General features: G+C 36.9%; 1 protein-coding gene across 1 annotated transcript; it reads right to left on the reverse strand.

The window, feature by feature from the left end:
- Positions 1 to 4,815: 4,815 nt before the first annotated feature.
- Positions 4,816 to 15,468, reverse strand: LOC137013179 (urokinase plasminogen activator surface receptor-like). The gene is made up of 6 exons (XM_067376817.1): positions 15,410 to 15,468; positions 8,356 to 8,475; positions 8,139 to 8,258; positions 7,417 to 7,572; positions 6,319 to 6,420; positions 4,816 to 5,051 (listed from the first exon to the last, which is right to left on the reverse strand). Exons 2-6 carry the CDS (start codon positions 8,447 to 8,449, stop codon positions 4,861 to 4,863), a joined length of 663 nt encoding a protein of 220 aa, XP_067232918.1. The 5' UTR covers positions 8,450 to 8,475; positions 15,410 to 15,468; the 3' UTR covers positions 4,816 to 4,860.
- Between the last annotated feature and the right edge of the window lie 687 nt (positions 15,469 to 16,155).

Genomic DNA, 16,155 nt, shown 5'->3' on the forward strand with positions numbered 1-16,155 from the left:
GGTCAAGACAATAGAAACATACTCTCTTTTGATCGGACCGTTTTGGAGCGTTTCTAGACGCATTAGAAGACCGGGGAGAATACCAGGCAGATGTAAGACCGGGCAGACGTAACATATTGTAAAAGCTGATCTTGTGCTATAGAATCACAGTTCTGCTGTAATCAATAATGTAAATCTAACTTAGAGATTGGGCTCTTCATGAGTTCAGTGATTCAAGTCAAATAATGGTTATGTGAGACCATAACCAACACCTGATCATTTCTCTTTACTTGTCTGGCTGTTTTGACTCAGTTAAAACAGCCCAAACAAAATCTAATATTAATGAGGCAAGGGTCAAGAGCTCAACTAAAGCAAACACTCATCTCCACGACGGTGGCTTAAAAATTGTGATTTTTCTCCTTTGGTGATTTCTGCGTGTTCATCTATATCGGATGTCCAGAAGACGTCAAAAAAAGACGTCATAAAAACTTTCATTCTGGCCCCTCAGTGGACGTCTTTTCAACCTGTGACAAGACCTCAAAAAGACGTCTTCTGGACGTAATTTGCTCAGTGGGTAGATGTTTCAGTTCATACCTCACGTTTTCTTTGGTTTACACAAAAAGAAAGCCTCATCTAAAAAATTACATAGCATCATCCTAAAATAATTTAATAATTTGCAGATTTAAAATACATGGTGAGACTTGTGTCTTTAGCTATAATGAGTTTCTATGTTTCCCTGACAACATAATGTCCGGCCAAATCCGGCCCAGATCTGGTCCGTGTAAACCACATGTACCAAATGTGGGCCGGATCTGGGCCACACTATGTTGCTGTCTGGGTTCCTTCTGACAAATGTGCCAGAATCTACAATACAGATTCTCAATAGTGTGCAATCCAGAGAGTTCTGTTGTTAAGCAATAGTACAGCTAAACCGATTGTTGTTGAGTGTGATGGCATGGCTTTATGGCGTATGGCTTTATGGTAAACATATCAATCAATGTGGTCTGTATGTCAACTTCTGGTTCAACCAATGGTAGGACATTGGGGTAGGCCAATAGGGGTCAAGGTTTAGCTTCAGCAGTTAGTGTTTTCAAGTCATGTCAGAAAGAGTGTATTTATGAGATAAAACTCATAATTATGAGTTTTAGTAATTATGAATTTTCTTAAGGAGTTTCCGAGTTAGTTGCATGACGGTGAGAAAAAAACATGCCAGAGGCAATGGATGTAGAATTTGCCCTAGTGAAAAAAACCTACCAAAATGTATTTAAAATAGGCCTACATTCATTTCATACTAACTACAAACTATATTATATATACTTACTGACATAAATATTCTAATTAAACTTTATTTGCAGTTCTTCTTTATTGAACAATGCACAATGTATATTTCTTAAAGCAGAACTAAGTAACTTTTTTTACCTTCATAAATAGTTCTCTAAGTCCTTACGATGGTTAATTGACTTGTAGTGGTGTGTTTGAGGCGAGCACTAACCCCCTCTGGCACGTCTACGCCAAAAAAACAGCACTTGCAAGTTCAGCTGCACCGACCCGACACAATCTCGCCTCATGTTCACATTCACGCGAGAGTGACAAAATGCTTTACAGTAATTCAAAAACAATGTGTATATTAAGACTTTATAAGACAATTTCGAAAATTACCCACCTCCATCGAGATTTCTTGTACTGTATTTGCAAAACTACTGCGCTGGTGGAATCACCTCAGTGTGATTCACTGAAGGAACCAGTAGGGGGAGCTTCGCAAATCTTAATGAGTTCCGCTTTAATATTAAGCCTAAAATGTGTTTAATATCACTATTAGTAAGGATTGTATGATCACTGAATAATTTGAATGCAGGATATTTAAAGTGTCCCTAAAGTAGCATTGCAATAGTTCCTTTAGCACAATAAAAAAGTATATCTTTAGTTGGACCTCAACACAAAAATACTTGTTCCAATTTAGTAGACTTTAATACCAATTTATATATTTCTATTAAGTACATAAATATGTAAATGCATTTGTAGTATGCTTAGCATAAAATAAATATATTTCAAATACATTTTAGTATATTTTTCACTAGGGCGCACATGCAAGAAAAAACATTTAATTGTGCACACAATTTACTAATTCGTTCCCTTGTTTTATATATCATGCGCATAATTTATTAATCGAGGGCATGAAATAGTAAATCATGCACAAGTTGTAGTAAATTGAGGGAACTAATTAGTAAATCGTGCGCACGATTTAGCCTACTATTTTCTTTTCCTGCATGTCATGTCCAGGGCTCCATAATACGGGAGTAGAACCGTACATTGTTTATCCTTTTGATCTTTCATTAAAGGTGCCCTAGAATTGAAAATTGAATTTACCTCTGCATAGTTGAATAACAAGAGTTCAGTACATGGAAATGACATACAGTAGGTCTCAAACACCATTGTTTCCTCCTTCTTATATAAATCTAATTTGTTTAAAAGACCTCAGAAGAACAGGCGAATCTCAACATAACACTGACTGACTGACAGTTACGCCGGCGCGTTTTGCAGGGTTTTTTTTTCATATTGCAGCAAAACAGACTTAAAATACTCCGTCATTTTTTGTCATAGAGACATAAGTAATATATCAATTGAAACTATAGAATATCTTCTTTTATTTGTATACACTCAGAGTAAAAACAAAATGTTGTGTTTTTTGTAAAATAAAAATAAAAAACTAACATGATGCGTGATTTCTCCTCTGAATGAAGTCCAATCTGATAGTTCTCAGAAAACTAACTGTAACTTAGTGAATACTAATCACAGAAAAATTACACTTATGTCTAAAAAAACTTTAAGATGTCAGGTTTTAAATCGTGTAAGTCAAATCGAAAACAAACCTTCTATGTTTATGTAATCTGTATGAAAAGAGAGCCATGTCAGAAGTCCGTGATTCAGCTCATTATCCGCTAATGCGGCCACGCCCACGGAGGGAGCGCTATTCAGACGCAAATTCAGAGGCAATACATGCATTCATCGTCTCAATCGTGTATTTATTGTTTTGAAAAGTGTTTATCTGGATGTAAAAGTCATGGTTAGGGAGCTCTAGAAGACATGCAGTTAGTTCCTGTTTTCTTTTCTTCTATAGATGAATTTTAGATGAGTTTTTGTTTCTTTAGCGCCCTCCGGCTGCAGTATGAATTGGAAACTCCATTCATGGAATAGCCTCTTCTTCTTTTAGATGAATTTGTGGACTAAAAATGCACAGAGAGCGCCCTCTGACTTCAAAATGTTTCATGTCTTTCTAAATGTTTCTTTGCCATGTTGCTAATGTACTGTTAAATGTGGTTAAAGTTACCATCGTTTCTTACTGTATTCACGGAGACAAGAGCCGTCACTATTTTCATTTTTTAAACACTTGCAGTCTGTATAATTCATAAACACAACTTCATTCTTTATAAATCTCTCCAACAGTGTAATGTTAGCTTTAGCCGTTAGCCATGGAGCACAGCCTCAAACTCATTCTGAATCAAATGTAAACATCCAAATAAATACTATACTCACATGATCTGATGCATGCATGCAGTATGCATGACGAACATCTTGTAAAAATTTTAGGGTTATATTGTGTGTGAACTTTGTTTATGCACTGTATTATAGTCTAGAGCTCGGGGAGGGCTGGGAGTGTGAGGATTTAAAGGGGCCACACACTAAATCGGTGCATAGTTAATGATGCCTCAAAATATGAAGTTAAAAAAATAAAAACTATAAAAATCTATGGGGTATTTTGAGCTGAAACTTCACAGACACATTCAGGGGACACCTTAGACTTATATTACATCTTGTGAAAGAACGTTCTAGGGCACCTTTAAAAAAAATCTCAAAAAACTAACCTTTCATCGAAGTAAAACCATTGAAAGAAGGGGAAATCACATTATTTAATACATTTTTTTCTCCAACTCATGTTGGCCACAATTACTGTCACCCCTAGAAATTTTTATGAGTAAAATATCTCTGAAGTATATTCCCATTCATATTTACATTTTTTAGCATAACAGTCAACTAAAGATGTTACAATTCTGCCTGTAAGAGGATGTGTGTCTATATCGTACAAATGCACAGAAATGAGGAGAGTTTGAGTGGACAAAGACTCTCTAAGGATCACAGCTGGAGAATTGCAGAGATTAGTTGAGTATTAAGTCTCAGAAAGCCTAAAAAATTACCAGACAGCACCTTCCCCACAAGTTGTGTGGGAGGGTTTCAAGAAAAATCATCCAAAAACAAACTCCAACATATTCAGTTGTCAGACAAGACTGGATCTTTAAAAGGGATCGGCTTCTGATGAAACTAAAAAAAAAAAAAAAAAGAGAGACAGCTTTTTGGCAGAAAACCCACACATATTACAAACCCACAAGAATATAATAAAAGTTTGACATGTTGCCATGGCAACAGTATTCAACATATCATGAATCCTTTCACAGGTCTACATCTGCCATGTCTTGACATTATTCTGATGAAGACTGAAGCAAATCGGGTAAAAGTAAGAGTTTTTTTGAGCATGTTCACAGATCCAAAAGTGCCTGAAATGTCAGGGGGGAAATTTACCTAAGGAAAACAATGATAAAACGAAAGAAAAATGCAAAATAAGTAAGGGAACATACATAATTATACATTTTTCTTCTGAACATAATGTTTATCAATTCACTTTTGAAAGATATTATTTGAACTTCTGAACTTCTTTAAAGCATGAAAAGATTTATTAAATATGACCACAAGGACAATGTGATGTTTTTTAAAATTTTGTATTTTTATTTAATACATTTTCACATGAGAATTTCAGTTTTTACAGATAAAATACAAGCTCTATATTCAGTACAGTGTGTCTCATTGTAGGATGAAGAGCTGCTGGATTCAGTGCAGCAGGAAGTAGGAGAGCAGAGAACAGCAGAGGAACAGGAAGCTCTGGGAGACACTCTGAGCACCGTTACACATGTTCCCCTCACAACATGAGATAAACGTAAAATCACTGACTGATGTTGTGGCATCACAAATTGATTTAGTGACACAGCCTTTAATAACAATTGCCTGGCCTCCAAAAGTCTCTGATGAAAAGAAAGAAAACAGAGGTTGATTCAGTCTAAGCTGGACATTGGTATATGTGATCTGTGTCAAATGTTTAAACCTAAGAGAGTTTAAAAGATCATGGGCCCTATCATACAGTTGGTGCAATGCGACGCCAGGTGCGACGCAAGTGTTTTTTGCTAGTTCCAGCCCAACACAGTTATCATTTTCACATCCAGTACCCACATTGTTTAAATAGCAAATACACTAGCGCCCATCTGTTCGCCCATGGGCATGTTGGTCTGAAAATGAGTGTTCAGGAGCATTGTTAGCGTGTTGCTATTTTGAGGCAACTGAAAAGGACTCCACCATTGACCAACAAAAACCTGCTCTGAAGTCAATGCCGCAGTAGTTTTTTTTTTTTTTACTTAAAGAACGCGTTAGTAATATCAAATAAAAACTATTTATATAGAAAGACGTTTTAATCCTATTAGTTATGAATCGGAGAAACTGCAATAAACAATATGGTGGAATAGTCCCGCCTTCTAAGTAAAAGAGCCAATCACTGATTGATAAAGTCATAGCGTCACTGCAGCGATCGTTAGAAGCTCCGGTTTCCATAGAAACCAGAGACTTAGGACTGCACATGCACATCAGATCGACTAGCCTGAAAAAAAAACTTTTTAATGCTGTTTGTGCATAAGAAACAACATTTATGGCACAGTTCATGCCAGATTTTGATGTTGATTTGAAATATGTTATTTAATTGGTAGTTCGCCAAGCAGTTTTTGAGATTTTAGGATTCCCCCATTCAAATAGATAGGACTTGGTCTTGGATGCCTGAAATAGCTGCCCGGAGGTGTTGCAAATACAGCCGCAGAGTGAGCAGACTGTCCTTGAAAGGGATTTTTTGTAATATGTGCCTTTGTGCGGGTGCACAATGCGCGTACACTCTGCTTGTTACACACACACAAACATTTTTGAATATTAACAATTAAAAGATTCCTCTCTGGAGAAGTGTTCAGTCTTTTCACTTGCAAATTCTGCCATGTAAATAGTGAATCCGTGATGATGCAAGTGCAACTGGCTTTTAAAGAACTGGCTCTGATTGGTTTGCACGCTACGCCCAAAACACACCCATGACTGATTAAGAGACTAGACACAACCCTTGTCATGCGCTGACAATTTTTCCTGTTGTAAAACTAGCAAAAGAGGATTATGACCAGCACCATACGCTTCAAACCATGCGCTTAGATAAGTAAAATAGGGCCCCATGACTTTAATCTTCTTTTTTTTCCAGATTCTCACCTATTGCTTTAAAGCAATTGTCTTCAGTTCCTGAACAGCTCACTGTGACTGAGCAGCTCTGTCCATCACAAGAGAAACATTTCTTTCCATTCAGAACAGACACTACAGAGGGAAACAAGTATTCTTTTATTTTATTTTCTGTACAAAAGATCTAATGAAACAACAGCGGCTCCATTCAATCAGTTCATGACAGACAAGACGCACCTTTTTAAAGGATTAGTTCACTTTCAAATTAAAATTTCCTGATAATTTACTCACCCTCATGTCTTTCTTTCTTCAGTCGAAAAGAAATTAAGGTTTTTGATGAAAACATTCCAGGATTTTTCTCCATATAGTGGACTTTAATGGAGCTCAAACGGTTGAAGGTCAAAATTAGAGTTTACAGCCATCCCAGACCAGAAATAAGGATCTTATCTAGAGAAACCATCGCTCATTTTCTAAAAATTATTTTTTTTAATACGTTTTAACCATAAATGCTCATCTTGAACTAGCTCTCTTCTTCTTCTCTATTTGAATTCCAGCAGTGTAGACACTGTTAAGTGTATTACAGGTCAAAGTTTGAACTAAATTCTCATATACAATATGCTAGTGCAAGTATATAACAATTAGTTCAAACTTTGACCTATGGAGGGCAGTAATACACTTAGCAGTGTCTACACTGCCGGAATTCAAATAGAGAAGAAGAAGAAGAAGAAGAAGAAGAAGAAGAAGAAGAAGAAGAGAGCTAGTTCAAGATGAGCATTTATTGTTAAAACTTTTTTTTTTTTTTTTTTTAGAAAATGAGCAATAGTGTCACTAGATAAGACCCTTATTCCTCGTCTGGGATAAAACTGTAATTTTGACCTTCAACTGTTTGGGCTCCATTGAAGTCCACTATAAGGAGAAAAATCCTGAATGTTTTCATCAAAAACTTTATTTCTTTTCGACTGAAGAAAGAAAGACATGAAAATCTTGGATGACATGGGGGTAAGTAAATTATAAGGACATATTAATTTGAAAGTGAACTAATCCTTTAATTTCTGATTGAATGTCATTTGGAAGTAAAATGAGTGTTGACTTAATAGAAATCATTTGCACATGATTATTGAAGCACAATACCTGGAGCATTTCGGGCATTACACAAGTCCGAGCTACAGCAGGAAGTAGTCACCTTTGAATTGCCAAGACCCATGCCAAAACTCATGCCAAAACTCATAGACCCATTTAGACAGTCAGCACCACATTTTTTAAATGTACCTTTAGAAGTAATGTCACCTAAAGAATACAAATGATACAGGAAAGACCAGTTAAACTGGAAAACTGATTTATTAATATGTCCAAATGTAGCTTTTATTTAAAGCTGCTGTCCACGATTTTTGGCCCTCTAGCGGTTAATAAACAGAACTGCATGCGTCTTGTGGCAGAACATTCTAGCCAGAGCTACTTTTCTCCATGTAAGTCTATGGCGAGTCACGCAGTTTCTGTGATACTCTGCGGCAGATCCTACCAGTCGGGTCTGAAATAGTCCGAATATAAACACTTATTATAAGTGTACCATAATGATTCAGGATAAGACAAAAACAAGGTTTGGAAAATGGATTCATGTTGTATATTATCATTATATCATTTTTGTACATTTTTAACACCAAAAAAAGTTGCGGACTGCAGCTTTAAAAAAAAGAATTAAATATAAATAATAATCATAATATAAAACAAATTAAATATCAGAAATCTATGTATTTTGTGATTAAAATGGTAAATTCTGCCATAAAAACAAGTAAATTATAGCAGCATCTCCATCAGTCAAATATAACAGTAAATTTCAATCATATTGGACTCACCGATTCGTGTCACAGCTGTTGCACTCTCGCACTGAGAAGATCCACTGGGACATGTTTTTACCATTTTTCGCCCACAAGAACTTTCCAGACCCTTACACTCATAACATCTGAGAGAGTGTCCTGTAGTAAAAAAAAAAAAAAGAGACAGTGAAAGAGAGAACATCTAATGATCTGTATTAGTAATCAAAAACATCACAAACATTATTTGTCTTTGTACCTGCAGTGAAAAGAATGAAGAGAAGAAAAACTGAGATTTGCACATCCATCTTTGAACAGGAGGTGAATTTAATAACGTCTGTTTCAGTGCCCATTTTACAGATTCTCAAAAGGGGAGGATCTTCATGAGAAAATGAAAGAAAATGAAACAGAAATTTAAGCTTACTTAATTTACTTGCCAGTTAATGATAAATTATGGTTTAATATGGAAACTACAATGTGTACTAGGTTTACTTAAACCAACCTTCTTATAAGGATAATTGACCCAAAAATGACGATTCTGTCATCATCATGTCATTCAAAATGTATGAATGTCTTTCTTCTGCAGCAAAGTAGATATTTTGAAAAATGTGTGTGCTTGTCCATAAAATGAAAGCCAATGGGGTTTAATGTTGTTTAATGATCCAAACATTCTTTAAAATATATTCTTGTGTTTCACGAATTCACACGTACAAATAAGTCAGATAAAATAAATGGTATACGTATTTGGCGTGCTGTCCGTGGAGAGGGCTCCGAGCTCGGTATTTGGCCTGAACACAGAGTACCCCCCACCCCCACCCCCACCCCCACCCCCACCCCCGCCCATGTTTTTAAGAAACTAGGTCAGGACTAGTTCTTTGAGCTTTTCACTGAAATATACTTTATTGTTGCAACGTTAAAGAATTAAAATAAGTGCAATTCAGTAGTATATGGTACAACTACACACTGTGAGTCATGATGCATCCTGTTTAAACTAGTGATGGGTGATTTCAAAACACTGCTTCATGAAGCTTCGAAGCCTTTATGAATCTTTTGTTTTAAATCAGTGGTTTCAGTAAACGAGGCTTCGTTGCGTCCATATGGACGTAGTGTCCGTGACATCACCCGTAGATTTCTGAAGAGCATTTTTGAAGTGAAAATGAGGCACCACACGTCACTCCCGGATAACGGAAAATGGGCAAAATGGGACGTGGTTGGAGCCCATGATGTGACTGGTTGCTGAAACCAAGCCCGCCTGGCTCGACGTGACCATGTTAGCAGGCAAATGAGCTATCTATCTTAGATACTATCTAAAATATTAATAAAGATAAGTTATATCATTAGAAAGTTCTAAAGTTTTTTTTAAGATATAGATGCTCCAACATCAGTAATTAATTTGTGTTGGGTGTGCAAATAACAACACGAAAAATCAAACTTCATACCTTGTCCGTACTTTTTGTACAAGAAAGTGTTAAATCCATGAAATATTGATATATTATCCATTGTTTGTATCACATTTCTTCGGAATGATTTGCTCTCCATCATCGTTCTTCAAGAAACTATGCAATCTGAGCAACGTTTATGATGTAAATGTATATATATTTCAAATGTTCTCTCAAACAAATGAGCACATGTGTAACGAAGCTGGACTCAGGCAGGGATCCAAATGCAAAGCTTTTATTAAAAGTGACCGTGGTCGTACAGGCAGGGTCAAGACAGGAACAAACAGGAACAGCAAGGGACAGGCAGAGTCGTAGTCAGGATACAGGCAAAGATCAGGACAGGCAGATATCACTCACAGGTCGGTATACAAAGCACAGGTCAGGGGTAGGCAGCAGAGGATCGCAAACAGGTAACAGGCAGGAACGGTAACAGACAGGCAGACAGGATAATAACGCTTAGAATTGCAGCCGGGGTAACAAGACTTGCGATGAGGTGGTGTGTGTGCGCGAGTCCTTTATAGTCCATATGATGTGCTAACCCACACAGCAAAAGGACTCTGTGGCGGATCAGCCGCGGAGGTATCGCGCAGAGGTGGAAAGTCCAGGGGTCAGAAAGTAAAAGTCCTGCCATTTTTTTTTCCACCCACTGAAGCACTGTTAAGTAAGGGTGTCCTCGACTACGGATTTACATAGTCGAATCCGATTCGAATCCGATTGCCTATATTCGACTGATAGTCGAATCATATATGTTGGGGTTGGGGTTGTGGGGGGTTGTGGGGGTGGGGGTGGGGGGGGATTTGAACTTGAAAAACAGCAGTCCACTAGAGAGTGCGCACGGACTTTGAAAGGGCCGCGCGCTGAACTGTGCAGGAGATGGAGCGGGACACGGAAAATGAAGTAGGCCTGCGGCCTAAAGCCTACCCGCGGGCGCGGCTTAAGACAACTTTTATTTTCTTTCACACATAGCACAGAGAAACGTCTTTCTAATAAACCGACCGAACTGCCTGTCAAGTGATAGACGAAACTGACAATGATTTTATCTTTTTTAAACAAATTAAAGGCAATCTGGATAAACATCACAGCCACGATGTACAGAACACTCTCAAAGCTATAGAAGAAAACGAATAAAAACATTTTGGATCAATAAACCTTAAAATATATATAAAAATAACTGCAGAAAAGCCACACTGCAGATATACATTTCATATGTCGGCAAATCAAATTACATCGGCTAAACTGTGTGCAAGCAAGCATTAACTCTACAGCGCAACATTGATGCACCAAAAAATTAAATTCATTTAATAAAAAAATTATAATTTTTTTTTTTATAAAAACATTAATTTACAGAATATAATTAGAACAGAAATATGATCGAGTCAAACTGCAAAATGCCTGAAGTGCAGGGGAACATATATTCAAAACACAAGCCACAAATAATTAAATTAGATAACCCAGAGTGATCAATAAATAAATTAAAATTAAAGAAATTATTAAAATAACGAAAGTATAGCCAGAATTGTCAACTTTGTCTTTTTAACTGCAGAGACAATAGACAAAGGCAGAGACAGAGGCAGTCATTAAAAAATCTAATTACATCCGTCTAAAATAGTTTGAAATCATTTGTAGCTACCCTACCTGATTGAGAGAAAAAAATCCAGTCTTTCACGCGATCTGCCTGTGTCCGTTTGAGTCTTTTCAAATAGCGCGCTATAGTCAGCTCGTTGGCCGGCAGAAGCGCGGCGCAATGTTTGTCGTTGAGTAGTATAGGACATGAGTTGTTAGCACAACTTGCATCATACGTTTTTTTGATAATCTTTTAACATTTCAAAGTGCACCCAATTGTACACTTTATCCCAGACGTTGTTGAAGATTTAATCCCTGCCGTAAAGATGCTCATCTGCCGGTCATGGATCATGGAAGTGAAACTTAAATCGGTCACAGGGGTGGTTGGATTTATTCACGCACATTAAAAATATTTATTAAAAGCTTCTTTCTTTTCACATTTTTATTCATGGTATTAACATAATAGGCTGTATATTAACCTATTGGGAAAGAACCGGTATGTCTATGTAAAATCAGATATTGAGCGCCCCCATATCTCTCTCATAACACCTCTGCGACGATTCGACTGTGAGATTGGTAGTCGAATCAGGCTCCTCCTATCGAAGATTCGAATCGTCGACTATTCGGGGTCACCCCTACTGTTAAGTTAATGAGATAAATAAGTTAGAGGTGGGCAGATACTTATATCGATAATATCGATACCAACGCGAAAATATCAATCCTTAAGTTTCAGTTTCTCTCGTTATGCGGCCTGGCCGTGTTTGTCAAAATGCTGCTGCTGTCACAGAGCAGAGCAAGCTCTCAAGAGTGCTGCTCGTGCTCGACACTGCTCTCCCCCCAACCCCCCCCCCCCCCCCCCCTCCTGTGTTGTACCGTCACGTGACTCACCACTAGCGCTACCACCAGCAGTCAGGCACGCATTTCTAACAGCAGTTACAACGCACAAACATTCCCCTCTCTTAGCAAACTTGCGAAGAAAAACATGGGAGTGGTTGCAACATCAGTGCCAGCTGAGGATTTTTTCAAAGGCAGGACAGTTAATTAGTCACAGGCGATCTGCAATAAAGGCAAAAAATGTGAACATGATTCTGTTCCTGAACAAAAACCTCTAACCAAAACCTCTTTTCTGCACAGGGGAACAGGGACCACAGGGCATTCTGGGAGTATTTCTTTGAACTGAAGGCTTTGGGTGTTGTTTAATTTTTACATTATATATTTTGTATTTACAGTAATTGGTTTTTATTTATGATTATTTTATGTTTTTTAAATCCTGAAAAGAAGTGCACTAAAGAGGAGAAACGTTATTTTGTACTCATTATATCGTATTACAAGGATAATTTGTTTTACATTTTTTATATTTATTGTGAAGTAAAACTTTGTGACTTTGTTTATTTAAGAAAAAAATCATGAAAATAAGTGCACTAAAGAGGAGAAACATTTTTTGTTAACATGCTACTTGAAAAGAGAATTTGTTTTTACATTTTTTATATTTGTGAAGTAATCATTTTGTAACTTTGTTTATTTAAATAAAACAGAAGTAACCAAAAGTTGTTTCTGAACAAAAGCTTTAGTAGTTCTGATTAATAACCCAAAATGCAAATCACAAAAACAAATTAAAAGTCATGAAAATTCATTTAGATTTAGGTTGAAGACGCATCCACCTTAATTATTAAAAAGTATCGGTATTGGTATCGGCGATACTGGCCCTGTATTTACTTGGTATCGGATCGATACCAAATCTAGCGGCATCGCACACCAATAAGTGATTAATTGAGGATCCAGTATTAAAAAGTCAAGTGTCAAGAGCTCAACTAAAGCAAACCCTGATCTCTGTGATGGTGTCTTAAAAATTGTGATTTTCTCCTTTGGTGATTCTGCTTGTTATCATCAGGTGTCTTCAATAATGCTCAATCATCACTCAATTAATCAATTATCTCATTAACTTAACACCGCTTCAGTGGGTGTAAAAAAAATATGGCAGGACTTTTACTTTCTGACCCCAGGACTTTCCACCTGTGCCGCGAACGGACCCGTATCGGCGCAAGTGGACAGATCTGTTACGAAGGCGGATGGCGGACCCCGCCTTGGCGCCGCGCTGCATCCGCTCCGCATCCGCGATTAAAACCTTACCTCTGCGACGGGTCCGTTTGGAACCCGCAAATTGATACAACCGTTACAGTAAAGGCGCGTGTGCAGCAGTTTTAGTTATAATATCCAAGCAGTGCTGTCGGAGTTTTACAGCTGCTATTGTCATTGTAGTAAATCTCAAGACGATCCAACAACGCGTGTTCTGTTTATCTTCCGCATGCGAGCACATGTAAACAGATGCACATCAGTCTCGAATATCAATGCAGCAAGCCATATTCTTATATTCTATAAAATAATCGAGAAAAAAAGCACAAATACGGCTGAAATGCCAAATTCAGCGGCTGAAATTAGCTGAGGTAACATGACGGCTCACAGACAGCAGCGCCGTCACTCAAGTAACCACGCCCTTAATTATGCAGAATTTTAAGGCTTAATATTATTTAAACGGATGAGTTATAAAAAATAACTGTTTTAAAAAGTTTTGAAAGTTTTGCGATTTCTGTGAACACATGAATCATGCGGATTCAATGATATCGCCCCCAGTGGCCCAGTCTGTGGGTTTTACCTGATCTCTGTTTAGTTTTATACATTTGTAGACGTTGTATTAGACATTAGTATAATTAAAAGGAATAATAGTACTTGGGCTAATAGTCTGGCCTGTTTAGCTGAGCCATCCATGGAACAAACAAAAATGAAGTGTGAGATTGGTTGTGGGGTTTTGAGAAGAAATGGAAAGTTATTTTAAATATGTATTTGTAGATTGGGAGCACCCCTGAGAATCCCAGTAACCAGATTGGAGAGAGTATAAGTGTTTTTTTGTTTTTTTTTGTTACAGGTATGAAATTAGTTGGATTTTTTTTTTTTATTATTATTATTATTATTATTCGTTGGGAATTATGTGATGTGTGATTGATTTTTATTTTTTTTTGTATATTTTTGTCTTTTCTGTAACAGATTGCCTCGGTTTTGATTTAATTTGTCCCATTTTGTTGATTAATGTGGTTATATTTCTAGTTTGATTTATTTTGAATAGTTTTCTTTGTTTATTTGAAGCTTTGGTAGTTTACTTGAAGCTTTGGTAGTTTACTTTGTCTCTTTTGGTGTAATTAAAAATGTCTAAAAGGTTTTTTTAAAAAAAAAAAAAAAAAAAAAAAGAACCCTGGTTAAATAAAATAAGTATTTATTACGAAAGTGGAGTATCTCGTGGTGAGTGTAAACACCCACACAACAGTAGGCTAATATGATTTGAATATGATTTTTTTTTTTTTTGTCTGGCCCAAAATAAGAAAAATATAATCCATGCCTTTTCCAAGCTGTTAGGGCCTGTTAGGTACAATTTATTTCTCTTTATTTATTTCTCTTTATTCATCTTTGTAGATTTTTAACATAAGAAAGCACGGAGTACAAAAGCAAAAATAATAGCAAAGATAACATCAAAATAAATAAACACATTAAAGAACTGAAAAGTGGGCTAACATAAAGCATAGACATTTTTAAGAGTATTATTATTATTTGCAAGGATCATATGCAGCAAAAATATTTTTCTCTTCCTTAAATGTTATTAGATCATTTGTGTGTAAGGATGTTGTCCTTTAAATGTGCTCTAAGCGAACCTGGGTGGGGTAACGAAGTGTTGTCAAACAAAACAGAGGCTAGCTAGACCCAAAAAAAAAAAAGAAAAAGAAAAAGCTAGCTAGACCCTCCCTCCTCCTCCGCCCCCCATATTTATGTATGAGCTTATATACAGTAGTGAAAAATAGCCATCTTTACACATGATTTGACAGTTTATTTTAATAAATATTAAAAAATATAAAAGGTGTGTAGATGAACACTTTACAGTTTGTTTTATGACTGTAAATTATTCCCTTCAAATGTTATTAAAGTTAGAATCATGCATACCAATTTCGGATGTAACTTTAGAGACGGTCCCTAAATTTGCGAACATCAAACGTCAGACCAACTTTATGCCAGGACTCAAGAGTTTATTTACAGACGATACGAGATGCAAATAGCGACTACGCTATGAAGGATGACAGATATTTCTTTTAACTGTATTACTCATTTGTGTTCACATAATTCAAATAGCGCGTTTAGCAAGCTACGGAGAAACTGGCACCCAGACAACATATAAGTGATAGAACCTGAGAGGAAATATCACTACCATGATCACTAGACGCATTCTAGCAGCACGGTAGTCGGTGTATGCAGAGAAATTTCTCATACCCCTTGGTTCGAAGTGTGGTCCCGAAAAATCCTCGTTTGAAGGGCTATCTGGTCCTTCCCCTAGCCTACCACTCCAGCCAAAAGAGAATTTTAGACACTCCTACACCTTCATGTGAACGCGCAAAACGGAGTAGGGCGAATGGGTAAGGGGTAGAAATGGGATTGGGTCTAAAAGCGCACCGTTGTTTCTCGATTTTGATTTTAGGTTTACCTCAGAAGCAGTTTGCGCGTCTTTGGTTGCTTGGTGACAGATTACCTACACTGTTAGAAAAAAAAAGTAGCTACAAAATTGTACCTTTAGGGGTACAATGGTACAAATTTGTACCCTTGTGATTTGTACCTTTGGTGACAATTTTTTACCTTTATTTAACAGTACAAAAAGGGGACAAAATTGGCTTTGACAACGTACAATCGTTTACTATAATGAGATGTTAAAGTTCAACTTTGTGTTTGTATAACACGTTTCCCACTGAGCAAATTACGTCCAGAAGGCGTCTTTTTGAGGTCTTGTCTCAGGTTGAAAAGACGTCTACTGAGGGGCCAGAATGAAAGTTTTTATGACGTCTTTTTTTGACGTCTTATGGACATCCGATTTAGACGAACAAGCAGAATCACCAAAGGAGAAAAATCACAATTTTTAAGCCACGATCGTGGAGATGAGTGTTTGCTTTAGTTGGGCTCTTGACCCTTAACTTATTATATTAAATTTGTTTGGGCTGTTTTAACTGAGTCATTGTTATGGTCAG

This window comes from Chanodichthys erythropterus, chromosome 22 (genome assembly GCF_024489055.1).
Source record: "Chanodichthys erythropterus isolate Z2021 chromosome 22, ASM2448905v1, whole genome shotgun sequence".
Taxonomy (NCBI): domain Eukaryota; kingdom Metazoa; phylum Chordata; class Actinopteri; order Cypriniformes; family Xenocyprididae; genus Chanodichthys; species Chanodichthys erythropterus.

What these genes read in the sequence shown, in the direction of transcription:
- LOC137013179 (XM_067376817.1), bottom strand. Translation starts at nt 8,449, where the DNA reads ATGGGCACTGAAACAGACGTTATTAAATTCACCTCCTGTTCAAAGATG. An exon ending in CTTCATTCTTTTCACTGCAG is followed by an intron (nt 8,259 to 8,355) that starts GTACAAAGACAA and finishes TTTTTACTACAG; the next exon opens with GACACTCTCTCAGATGTTAT. An exon ending in CAATTGCTTTAAAGCAATAG is followed by an intron (nt 5,052 to 6,318) that starts GTGAGAATCTGG and finishes TCTTTTCATCAG; the next exon opens with AGACTTTTGGAGGCCAGGCA.